Source organism: Hipposideros armiger, unplaced genomic scaffold (assembly GCF_001890085.2).
Source record: "Hipposideros armiger isolate ML-2016 unplaced genomic scaffold, ASM189008v1 scaffold_940, whole genome shotgun sequence".
NCBI lineage: Eukaryota > Metazoa > Chordata > Mammalia > Chiroptera > Hipposideridae > Hipposideros > Hipposideros armiger.
In genome coordinates, this window is record NW_017732290.1 from 364851 (window position 1) to 377986 (window position 13136).

The 13136-nt window shown below is 50.3% G+C and overlaps 1 protein-coding gene across 2 annotated transcripts in view; it reads left to right on the top strand.

Moving 5' to 3' along the window:
• Nucleotides 1-13136, top strand: part of SYTL3 (synaptotagmin like 3) — an 81783-nt gene that overhangs the window by 39291 nt on the left and 29356 nt on the right. For both annotated transcript variants that reach the window (XM_019630771.1, XM_019630772.1), the window contains exons 5-8: nt 4590-4641; nt 5839-5908; nt 7499-7577; nt 11406-11530. In XM_019630771.1, coding sequence (XP_019486316.1) covers nt 4590-4641; nt 5839-5908; nt 7499-7577; nt 11406-11530 — 326 coding nt within the window. The remainder of the gene's footprint in view (nt 1-4589; nt 4642-5838; nt 5909-7498; nt 7578-11405; nt 11531-13136) is intronic.

Sequence of the window (13136 nt, forward strand, 5' to 3'; positions counted from 1 at the left end):
CCCCCCAATTCCCCAATAAAAATCTTTAAAAAAAAAAAAAAAAGAAGTAGAGGGCGTGGTGCATCTGGGAAGTTCAGCTTGACCAGGACCTGTGAAGGGGCTGGGGTGGCAGAGGTGATACAGGAGAGGTAGGTAGGGACAAAAATCTACAAAGGGCCTCTGTAGTGGTTTCCTCGGGTTGCAAACTGGGTGCAGAGATGTATTGTCTCCCAGTTCTGGAGGCTGAGGTCCAAGGTCAAGGTGTCAGAGGGACCACTTGTCCTCTGCTGCTCTAGGGGGGTCTTTCCCTGCCTCTTCTAGCTTCTGTCGGTTCTCGGCACCCTTTGGTGTTCCTGGGCTTGTACCCACTCCAGTCTCTGCCTCAGCTGTCCAATGCCATCTTCACACCATCCTCCTTTTGTACGTGTCTGCCTCAGTGTCCAAAATTTCCCTTTTTACCAGTGGATTAGGACCCACCCTAATGAGCTCCTTTTACCTTGATCTGCAAAGAATGTATCTGCAATTAAGGTCACTTTCACAGGTACCAGGGGTCAGGACAACTCCTCACATAGCAACCTTGGATGCTGGCGGAGGACGGTTCAGTTGTATTCATATGGATAGTGAGTTGCAAGCAAAGGAGGGACAGGACGTGGTGTGTGCTCTGGAGGGTGGGTTGGAGCTGGGAGAGGAGTGGGGGGCTAGGAGAGAAGGGAGGGGAGCTGAGCCCTGCAGGGCTGTGGAGGGTGCTGTAGGCACGCTCACTGCCGGGTGCCTCGCCCCCAAGGGGCCTCACACGGAAGGCAGGATGCCTCTAACACAGGAGTCCATGCCTTGTTTCTGGAAGATTTAAGTACATATGACAAACAGGAAAACATTTATAAAATTAAGAAGTCTTACAGAATGTTCAGGCAATGGTCATTGGTTTCTATGGGGTTGTTCCCCCAACCCCGTGCTTTTTATTATGAAAATTTTCACACAGGAGCAACAGTAGAGAGAATATTAAACCCACATGTTGGTCACCCATCAGTTACCTGTTTGTTTTTGTCACCAGCCCGGCCCCGCCCACCTTACTTGTGTGCAGCTTCGTAGGCATGTGCTGGTGCAAAAGCCAGCTTTGTCATTTGTAAGCTTTGTGACTTTGGGTCCATTACACAATATCCCTGAACCTTGATTTTCATTTATAAAATCGGGATGACTTCTGGTGACGTCAGCAGCTAATAAATGTCAGCTGTGCCTTCCTGAAAGCCGCCTGTAACCTCCTTTTTCTTACCAAGGCCCCGACCCATAGCTGCTCCCCAGTAAAGATACTTTCCTAATGAGGCAGCCAAGCAGGACAACAGGGAGCCTTCTTCCTAGCACCCCGCCTCTAGGGAGACTTCACGGGACATCCTTCTACGAGCATTTCCTCCCAGGAGTTGCATGAATTTTTTTTTTAAATGTTGAAAAGTAAATATTTAGTGCTTTTTAAGGAAGTCTCTGGTAGAAAACAATGCAGGAATAGAAGAGAAGGAAAATGCACATAAACGGCAAATCGGACAGAGCCACAGGGCAGAGCTCCTTAAATGTCAGTGAGAGGTCCCCATTCTGCAGAGCTGGGCGGGGCCTGGGGCTCTACATTGCTGACGAGCTCCCCATGGTTGCTGGCTGGAGCCACCGCCCACACCTGGAGTAGCAAGGACACAGGGCAGTCTAGGACCCACGGGCCAAACCTGTCTCTCTGCCTGTTTTTGTATGTCCTGTGAGCTAAGGATGGATTTTACATTTTTAGATGATCAAGAAGTCAAAAGAATAGTATTTGTGACACATAAAAAATATATGAAATTCAAATTTCAGCATCCATCAAGTTTTATGGGGACACAGACACGCCCGCTCTTTAATATTGTCTGTGGTTACTGTCACAAGGGCAGAGCTGAGTACTTGGGACAGAGACCCTACAGGGTGCAAAGCCTAACACGTTTTACTGTTTGACCTTTACAGAAAGGGTGCGCACACCCCACAGAGCAGGCAGCAGGCCTGCCACAGCCGGCAGGGGGCAGCACAGAGCCATTTGTGGGCCAGTGTTGCCAGCCAGGCCTTCCCCTGGACTTCAGGAGAGGTTTTTAGAAGTTTGACAGAGAGGGACTAAGCTGAGGTTTAGGATGGAGATGTGGGCCTGAGGTAGACGTGCCTGGGCAATTAGCGCACGATGAAGTAGGTTGGGGGGGGGGCGGTAAGTGGGAGTAAGTAGACTGGGCCCAAGGTAAGTAGAGTAATAAGAACTATTCAGCATTGCTGGAACAGAAAGGGCAAGGCCTGGGCGGGCCGAGTGGCTCAGTTGGTTAAGAGCTCACTCAAGAGTGAGAGCTCTGAGCATCAGGGTTGCCGGTTCGATGCCCGGCCCGAGCTGAGCTGCCAACAGCAACAGGTGGCAGGATGGCTCAGCTACAAAAAAAAAGGCAAGGCCCACAGGCCGTGGGAAAGCAGGTCTGAGAGGTGAGCCCAGGCGGGGTGTGGGGCCAGGGGGAGAGGGGAGCCCAGGCAGGATGTGGGGGCCCACGGATGCCTTTTAGAGCTTGGACTTGAGCAGGCATAGGAAGTCATTGAAGGGCTTCGGGCAGTGGAGTGATAGCATCGTATCTGTGGGGAGGGCTGTGACTCTGCTGGCTCTGCCACTGGGACGCTGTCGCAACAATCCAGGGTCAAGGCCGTGAGGGGCTGAAGCAGGCAGGGGCAGCGGGGAAGGCCCAGGGGCCACCGTGAGCTGTGAAATAGCCCCACCCCGAGGGCGGAGGACTCCCGTGGCCTGGGCGCTGCAGCTTCACCCAGGACAGGCCGGATTAACGGCATGGCGTCTTTGTCCCTGTCTCCTTGAGTGTTTTCCCTCCTTCCACAACCAGCGTGATGCACTTAGGGCGGCGTTTTGCTTCTGGCCTCTGCCTTTTCTCTCTGGTGGCTCCTGTAGATGTGCGAATCACCATTACAAGGTGGTTCTGCTAGTTGAGCTCTTAGCTTTTTGTTCTGTCTTAGGGAGTATTTCTTCATGGGGGAGGGGGGTGCACAGACTCCTTTTAGAATCTGGCGAACACCATCATGAACCCCAGAAAAATATGCACGGGCAGGTAGACTGATTCTGAGAGGTGATTTCAGGGCCCGTGCCTGCCCTGAGGCCTACCCAGGTAAGGACCCTGACCTGGAGCTGTGCAGCTCAGGGTCCGCTGGGGCCCTTAGCTGCCTGCCCGCTTAGGTTAGGGCCTTGCTGTCAGACGCTGCCTGCGCGCTCCCAGAGGCCTCCCTGCCCATCCCCGGGTCTTATGGAGGGGATGCAAACATGTAAGCCTTTTTTTAGAATGGATTTAAACCTTCCGAACGCACAAGACAGGAGCTAGACAGTCTTCTGAGGATGGCAGGCCTGGTGGCTGGGTGTTGGGCCCGGTGGAGCCTTCTGGGGAAGTTCCCTGAGCAGGGACTCTGCCTTTGGCCTCCGGGCTGGGCGGGCTGACCTCTCCCTCTGCATTGGGCCAGGAAACATGGTGTTCACAGAAATTTGAACACATCAAGTTCTATTTTGGGGGTCTTAATGCATCATAAATTCCCTTTCCTTGAAACAAAAAGAGTACTATATCAGATGCAGTCCTATTTAGGAAATTATTAGCCTCTATAGCCAGAAATAAGTGGATTAAATTTTTTAAAAGATTAATTTAATCTTCATAACAAGGAATGTTTCAAGGAATATAGTCATTCAATTATGAAATGTTTCCAAAGAACAAATGGAAGCTTGGAAGCCTGAACTAGTTTTCAAATTTTCCTGATTTAGAAAATCTAATCCAACATCAACTTTTTTTTTTTTTAAAGATTTTTTTATTGGGGTATTGGGGGGATGGGAACAGTGCTGGGGAATTGTGGAAAGGGGAACAGACAAGTTGCTGTCGTTTTTTTTTTTTGTTCTTCAATCTAGTTGTGGAGGATGTTGCTTCACTGGCCCAAGTTGGCACCATCATTGCGCTCTTCTCTGGCGAGGCAGATCAGTCGCCGGCTTCTGGACGGCCGCTCACGCTGGCTGCTGGCCACACACGGTAGCCCATGGCAATCCACTGCCACAGGGACTGCAGCCCACGCCGTCGCCGGCGACTCACGGCAGCCCAGCTCCAGGTTGAGCTGTTGTTCAGCATCTTAGCTGTGGAGGGCAGTGTCACTGGCCCTCATATGTGGGATCCGAACCGGGGCCCTCTGGCATCCCAAGCGAGTTCTTAACCATCGCGCCACTCGGCCGGCCCTCCAACATCAACTTTTAATAAATGCAGTCATTCCCAGCAATTATGGTCTCTTGCTCTGTGTGTGTGTGTGTGTGTGTGTGTGTGTGTGTGTGTGTGTGTCAACAGCTTTAATGTAATATAATTTGTATAACATAAAACTCACCTGTTTTAAGTGTATAATTTAATGATTTTTAGTAAATTTACAGTTATGCAGCCATCATCACAGTCTGGTTATAGAGCATTTCTACAATGGTGTCTTCAATTTTAATCACAAGAAGTGACATTAGAAAAATAATCACTTCAATTTATTACTTCCTGTATTTGCATCATCTACGTTATAGTCTTACTAATAATGACCTTTATTGATATCTCTTCCAGGCAAACACGACACAGCTGGAGCAAAGCTCTTGCAATCTTATCAGAAATTGAGGTGAGCACTGCAAAAGGACAGGCTGTCCTGGGCCCTCCTGCCCGGGACCCGCTGAGAGAAGTTTCCATCTCCTTCCTGCCTGCCTTTCAGAGGTCACTCCTTTGGAATGTGACTTTTTTTTTTTTTTTTTTTTAATGATAAAGCACCTAGAAAGTATTCAAACAGAGATGTTTCCAGATTCTTACGAAAAGCCTTCTAGGAGCTAGCATAGTATTTTCTCACTACACATTTTGTTTTGTTTCTTAAATTCCCCTGAGATGTCATAAGGAAACAAAATATTAGTTTCGATGGCATGTTAAATGAAATTCTAAACCCAGCCTTTGCTTTTATGAATCACTCCGATCTCCACGGCATCTTGCCCAGCTCCTGACACTCTAGTGACAGTTGTGGAACAAACATTGGTGGACTTGAAGAATGGCCTGTGTGATATTAATGTCCTCACACGAAATTCTGAACACCTAGCAATCTTGATGCTGGCAATAACACACATGCCTGATTGCACTGAATTTATTAAAATATTTTTTGAGGAGGTCCATGATGAGATTTTCCAATGTCGGGACTTAGTCTTTTTTTTTTTTTAGCTGAGCCATCCTGTCACCTGTTGGCAGTTCAGCAGCAAGCAGCTCAGCTCGGGCCGGGACTCGAACCGCTATTGCTCAGAACTTGCACTCTTGAGCGAGCTCTTAGCTAACTGAGCCAGTAGGCCGGCCCAAGAGACTTTGTCATTTTTGACTCCCCCATTTTTTTTTCCCCACCACTTCTCTTGGCATAAGCTTTTAATTTCTCTCATGGTCCAACTTACATCCACATCTTTGGCACTTATGCTGGTGTGGTTTCCACCGAGTAAACACACAAGTCCATGGAGAGCACGCACATGGAGGCCCGATTCCTGAGTAGCCAGGCTGCACAGGGGGCCCTGTGCCCACCAGCTATGGCTCAGCGCACGGGTGGCATGCACGGCCCAGACCCTAGACTGAACGATGCTCTTTCGACATTTAGACACCAGACAATAATGCCCTAGGCACAGCAGCAGATCCTGGCAGGGCTGTTCCTCTGCTAAAAAGTGAGGAAGTTAAAAAAGAGAAAAGAAAGGGAGAGGACTTGAATTATAAGATGATGATGAATCGTGTAAGTTTGTAAGACTAATACTCTCATAGTTCATAACTCACTTCCTATTCCTGTATTTTTCCCTGGCAGCAAAATTTCCGTGGTCCCTCCTACGCCACCTCCTCTCAGTGAAAGTTGGTGCAGCGGCAGCCCTGGCAGGGTAATGTGTTCTGTGGGCTTCCCCAGGAAGGGGTTGAGGGAGAAGTAGAGGAAGAAAGGGGGCCTGGGAGGTTGGGCCGAGACCCTCATGGCAAAGAGACCCAGCTGTGGCTGGAGCAGATCATGAGCGAGAATGAAGGCCTGACTGGGGGTCAGGAAGTGCTAGGCTTTGCCCACTGTCAGTGTGCCTGCCACCCTGCTTTGGGGGCCCCAGGACCATCCGCATTAACAACTGACTCATCTTCTGCCTGCACCCCACATCCTCGCCTGCACCCCACAACCCCATCTCTTTACTCCTTTCATTGCCTGTCTTCCCTGAATGTGCTCTGTGCCCTTGAGAGTGGGGGTCTGGATAAGGCAACAATGTGTCTGGGGCTCTCTGGGGGTCCAAAGGGAAATACAGGTGAATTCACATGTATGTGGGAGTGGGGGTGCCTGTGGAAATGTGTGTGTGTGTGTGTGTGTGTGTGTCTTCTGAATGTGTGTAGGCACTAATATAAAGTAGACCAGGACCATTCTTGTCCAAAGAAATGAGCTGTTATTTGGGCGGAATTACCTGAGCTCCCACCTGGGAAATGGAAATAATCGTATTTGTCTGGCTTGTCTCCCATGGCTATTGTGAGAACTAGTGAAATAATGTCTATGCTGGTACTTGGAAAGTGCAGTGGCAGTGCGTGGTCTTGATTATTTTCATTATTATTCTGTGAGTGAGTGAAAGGGAGTAACTATATTTGTCTATAGGAGCGTATACGCATCTGCTGGTGAGAGAGAGAAAATATACACATTCTTTTTTCAACTTCAAACTGAGACCCTGGAGTGACCTTCAAAATCCAGCTCTAAATTCTCCTTGAGATTTTAAATTCCCCAAAGCTGTTTGAGCACCAGTGTGCTCAGGGCACTTTACTGGATGGTTGGATGGATGGATGGATGGATGGATGGATGGATGGATGGATGGATGGATGGCTGATGGATAGATGATGGATGAATGGATGGATGGTGGGTGGATGGATGAGACTTGCAGAGGGAAGTCTCCTTTGTTGATCTCCTTTCTGTTGTTTTCTCTTCTTTTTTCTTCACTCTTCTGCTTTGAGGGGTGAAACTAACCCTTGACTCCAGGCTGGTCACCTTGTGCCACTGTCACAAGCATTCTGCTTGTGCATGCTATATCACATGCATTCTGCTGATATTGGCATCCCCTCTGCGCGGAGTTGGGGTGGGGTCATATGAGAAGGAGGTTAAAGAAGCAGTCATTTACTCGTGTACCATCTTTGAGTCAATGAAATGTCAGCCATTATTTCTAAGAGGCAGTTGTTACCTTGTCAACAACCCCTTGATAAAGCCTCTTATTTTAATGTGGGTGTTGAAACTCAGGAGAAAAGCTGAGTAAAGATGACACTTGACCCTTGAGAGGACAATGCACACCCCCCCCAAACACACCTTGAGCACCCATGCCCAGACGCACGCACGCACGCATGCCCGCACACCTGCGCACACCTGCTGGTGTTTGGGGGTTGGCAGCTTGGAGGCTGCTGCGGCAAACACAGACCGTCAGACATAATTCATATTCTCTCTCCTTCTGTCTCTGTTTTAGTTACACGAACTTCGTCAGTTTAAAGGATTTAATAAGTCCATGGAAAATTTGTTTCTGTCTGTTACCACCCACGTGAAAAGTAAGTGTATGCCTCTCCCTGTGTTCTCCCCACCACCGCCCTCCCACCAGTGGGCTGGCCAAACCCACTGCCCAGGGCTGCGACAGGGCCCCTCTCTGTCCCTGGCCGCTGGGGAACGCCACAGCCCCTGGCCCTTCACCCCTCCACCTACAGAGCAGGCCTCTGGGTCCCTGGAGAAGAGGAGACACCCTTCAGCTCGCTAAGCTGGCTCTGTTCCCCCAGTCCCCCACTCCAGCACCTTGGGGCAAGAACTTAGTAGCACCCATCCTAGCCTATCCCGAGGACCAACACAGAAAACGGAGAGATACGGTTCCAATAAGTTGAAAACCAGAACCTTTCAGGCCGTATATCTGTCATTTACGTGTCTGTTCTCCTTTTCTCCTTGGTAAATTTATTTTCATTAATTAGCAGTAATCGTACGATTTGCACGAGCATGGACCCAATGGCCTTTCTGCGCAGATATTTTTTTCCTGTTTATCTTAAAATGCAAGTCCAAGAACAGACCCCATCTTGGGCCTCCTGAGGTGCCCAGAGCAGGCTAGGCATTTGGAGAAAATCCTTGCTGGGAGCAGGATCTTGGGCTTCTGTTCTCTCACTGCTTCCACTTGGCTTCCACTCATCACCCCCTTCTCTTGCAGTTGTGTGTGGGTGGTCTCAGTGTCGTGCCTGGGCTCTGAGACCACCTTACAGTTTGATTATAATTAGTCCTCTGCAACCCCCACCAGCCATTCTAAGCTTGCCCATGAAGATAATTGAAATCAAAGCCGCTTTTCAGATAAGCAGAAGAGTGACTGCCATGCCACAGTCTGTCCCCCTCTGCTTCGGCAGTCGGGAGCAGCTGAATTTCATGGTCTGTTTGCTAATAGAGCTCGGAGATTGAAAATCATCCCTGTCACTCGGCCGGGCTCTGGGATGACATCGGCCCTCTGTGTGCATCGGCCTGGGACACAGACTGTAGCAGCCGCCTGCGTTCTGAGCAACTGGCTCCTTTTCTCTGACACAGATGTGGACCTTCTCTGCAGCTCTTTCTAGACACTCAGCCTCTCACCAAATCTGCGTGGTTTATGTGATTCCCACCCACCAGTGCTGCCCTGGAATCTCGCCTCAGAGTGAATGACTTTGCAGTCCCTCAGCCAGATCCCTGGGGAGGCAGGATGTATGTTTCATCTTGTCCCACTCACACCTCCTCCATTCGCTGGGACCCACACACAGGAACACTTGAGGGTGCTGACGCCCCGTAGTGTAAGTTACACATTCAAGACTTTACAGTGTAATACCTGAGTGTTCTGACCACGTCATCATCGTAGAACAACAGACCCAGGTGGACAGCTACAGCTAATTCCTGGGGAACTTCAAAAGAGCAAAGTAGCGTCCCACCCCTGCCATCAACATCATCTGAAGCCTCCTCACCTGCGACCCCCTACTGCTTGTCCAAGGCTTCACAAGACACTCAGCCCTCAGCCCACAGGCAGGGCCAGAAAAAAACCAGTGTGTGGGGCCCCTGGGAATGACAGTCTGCCCAAGACCCTCTCCTGGTGCTTCCTGCTGGTTCCTCAGAGATGGGCCACACATCCCCTGCCTCCTGTTTGCATATGTCCCTCTTAATCCTTTTTTGCTGCCTGTTTCCTACAGAAGCGGGCAGGGAGGAAAGCCTCGTTCTGGTGGCACCTGGGGTCTGTGGGGAGTGGCTGGATAGCACCTTGGCCTGAGGTTTCAGAAGCCGCCCAGAATTACAGCCTCTGGTAACTGGTGTTGTCCAGGGAAGCCAATCCAATGGTAGAATGAGCTATTCCGGCCCTTTTTGTTAATGCTGCCTTCCTAGGAGACTCTGGCCTCATAACCCCGCCTTGGAAAGAGAGGAAGAAATAAGAACATCGGTTCTTGCTTCAAGGCCATCCTGAGCTCTTTTCTGTTCCTTTCCCTTCCCATCTGCTAAGCCTCCTTGTGAGAACTGGAATTGCTTAGGGAGGCTCCCCCACCCCCAGTCTGTGAACATAAATGGAGCCAGTGAATGCACAGGCTTTGGGGTGAGTGCTAAACAGATGGCGGGGGGTTGGGAAGGAGGCGACATCTCCTGGGGCCCCTCCTACCCTTTGAAGCCGGGCTGGGATTTGGCTATATGAAGAATTCATGTACATTGAGGGCCTGTTGGGTGCCAGGAACTTTCCAGCTGCTAGCTGTAGAAAGATGCCCTAAAGGTTCTGGGCGGTAAACTTGAGAGCTGCGTGGAGAGGCCCCCACACGTCCTCGTGGGGAAGGTGAACACCCCGGGACTTTGGGGGCATGTGCGGTATCTCCTCTAGGTGCTCTGCAGACATACCCCGGGCAGTGCACGCAGGAGACCTAATAACTAGCAAAGGATAAGTAACATGTCCAGAGAGGAATCAGAAGTCAGGGTGTGGGGCCACGCCGTCCAGTATGGTAGCCCCAACTACAGGTGGCTTGTGAAATGTGGCTGGCCTGAATTAAGAGTAAAACACACACCAGATTCTGGAAATGTAGCATTAAAAAATAAGTTAAGGGCCGGGCGAGTGGCTAGTTGGTTAAGAGTTGGCTTGGCAGCGTGAGCTCCGAGCATCAGGGCCCGGGTTTGGATCCCACATGGGCCAGTGATGCTGCGCCCTCTACAGCTAAGATGGTGAACAACAGCTCCACCTGGAGCTGGGCTGCCATGAGTTGCTGGCGACAGCATAGGCTGCAGCGGGGCTGCATTAGCCTGCCATAAGCTACCCTGAGTGGCCAGCAGCCAGCATGAGCGGCCAGCAGCCGGGGTGAGCTGCTGTGAGCGGCCGTCCAATGGCTGGCGACTGATCTGCCTCACCCGGGAAGAGTGCAGTGATCACAATACCACCATGGACCAGTGAAGCGACGTCCTCCACAACTAGACTGAAGAACAAAAGGACAGCAACTTGTCTGTTCCGATTCCCCAACGCTGTTCCCCTCCCCCAACTCCCCAATAAAATCTTACAAATAAATAAGTTAAAAATATCAGTAATAATTTTAATATTAATTATACATTTTTAGCAATACTTTGAAATATAGTATTAAAATTAATTTTGCTTCCTTTTTATTTTTTTTAATGTGGCTCCTAGAAAATTGGAAATGACATGAGCTGCATTATGTCTCTATCAAACAGCGCTGCTCTAAAGATAGTTTCAAGGTCGTCATTTGAAAGCAGAAAGGTTCTCGTGGGGAAAGGCAGACATTTTTGGAGGATGAAATAACCTTCAAGGAGGTTTTCTCACTTCATCTTTATTCTGGACCACGATTACACCGCAAAACCAACAGAATTTAATGTCATCTTTTCAGGCTTTGCTTACTGAAATAGTTATAGGGATACCTTCCCTCCAAGAGTCAAAAGAAATGGTGTTTAGTTCTGAAATCTTTGGAAAGCAGCCCTCAAAAGCCAGCTAATTTGTTAGGCTGCCTTCTCTGTGTTTGGACAATGGTACCTTCTGACGTGTGGCCGGAAGGCAGAGCAACCTGGCTGGGAAGCTCTCCCTGGAACGCCTTCCCGGACGGTGGCTCTCAGCCCACAGAGGTGTGTGGCCACACAGTCACCTTTTAGGAATCCAGCTCTTCTGCCTGTGCACCTCCTAATGGGGCCCTCGCCCAGCACCCAGTGTCTGGGGACTCCACGGTGTGTCCGCGCTCCTCCAGGCCCCGAAGCTTGGTGTTGGGCACATGCTATGCTCACCCCTCTGTTAACTTGCCCTCCTGGGACCTTGGGCCCCCCTCGTGTGGTTGCAGGAATCGCCAAGGAGGGCTCCCACAGGTCTTGGCAAAGCCACATGCACCCACCTGTCATCCTTTGTGTTTGTTTTCTAGAACTCTCCAAGTCCCAGAATGACATGACCTCTGAGAAGCAACTCCTAAGCACGGGCCCCCGGCAGTGTGCCAGCCAGTCGGAGAGAAGGAGCCTGTCCGACACTGCCATCAGCGTCACCATCAGGGTACTCTCTGCGGCCACTAGGCCATCACAAGATTGCTGTCTAACCCATTTTCTCTAGAGATTTCTTTTTCCTTTTATTCCATAAGCAAAACATTAAGCAGCCTGAAAAACATAATTATAAGCCCCCCTATGTGCAGAGGCTGGCCAAATGAAGGTCGAAATTCAAGGTCAATTTGGAGCAGTTCAGAGCTGCTCAGGGAAAAGCTTTAGCCTGATTCCGAGCCCCTGGGGCATCCACGTGTCCACCAGAGCTCCCTGCTGGCTTCAAGGCCACACCAAACAAAGGCCTGAGGCTACCCACTTATTCCTGGGGTCTGCAGATACCCTGGCTGAGATGCCAGACGCAACCCTACTTCCTACATCCAACAGCCTCTGCTTCAAACCTGTCCTGGTCTCTGATCGAAACTACTGGAAACATGAATGCGGCATGATTATGTGCGATTATGAGGGCAACTCTCCAGGTGTCTAAACCAGAAGAGAGATCTCACCTCGTTCAGGGCTTGTAGGGAAAGAATTACTCTGGCTTTTCATCAGGAGTAACCAAGCCCGCAGTGGAAGCCCAGGGCCATGAGAGAAAGCCGTGTGAGGATCAGAAAACGTAAGTTCTAGTCCAGCCGAGGTGCCCTGGGGATGGCAGGTGCCACCAGCTGGCTGTTTGAAGGGTCCATATGAACACTCTGGTAGACAGGACAGGACAGTGCCCCTTGCTGCAACTGTGGGCACCATCCAAGATGTCCCCAGACAGCCTATCCTGTAGGCAAAGGGATGAGGTTAGCCTCCCTCTCCTGCTGGGATTTACACACGCTCAAGATTTCAAATCCTGCCTCCATCCGCGCCCCTTGGGCACGTCCCGTGAACTCCCAAGTCTGAGTATGATCCCTGTGAAACAAGGATAATAATCCCTGTTCTGAAAAGGCATAGGTGTCTCTTAAAGATCTCCCAGAGATAATGTAGTATCTGAATTGTAAGCTATCTAAATATAAGATCTAAATTACCAGCAGTTCTTCCTACTTGCCAGACTCTGCACTAACAGCTCTACCTGGGCTATCTCCCTATCTCATTCTACCCTCACACCACCCCATGATGCAGGCTTTGCATTTGGGCCTAGGTTGCATTTAAGGAAACTGAGGCTTAGAGAGAGTGTATCACATGCCCCTGCTTATATAACCAGAAAGTGGTGGGCAGTCCTGGTTTGGAGGCTGAACACTGGAGCCGCGCTTCTCAACCTCAGCGTGTACGTGAGTCTCTGGCCACGCTGGAATGTAGATTTGGAATGAGGTCGGGGCCGGACCTGAGCCGCAGAATCTCAGATGCATTTCTAAGGAGCTCGTGGGTGAGCAGGTGTTGCCACTGGCCCTCAGACCTCACCTCAGGAGCAGGTTAGAGTGTGTGAAATCTATCTGGAAGGACTTTGAAACGCTCTAGTGCAAATAAGTGTTAGTTCCCATCGGCTTCCCAGGTTCCACGTAAACACCATCCCAGCTGCTGTCGCTGCGTCAACAGGGAGGAGAGGGTTCATGTGCATTTAGGAGGCGCTGTGCTCCGGGCATGGCATACCGTATTTGCCGGCGTATAAGACGACTGGGCGTATAAGACGACCCCCTAAC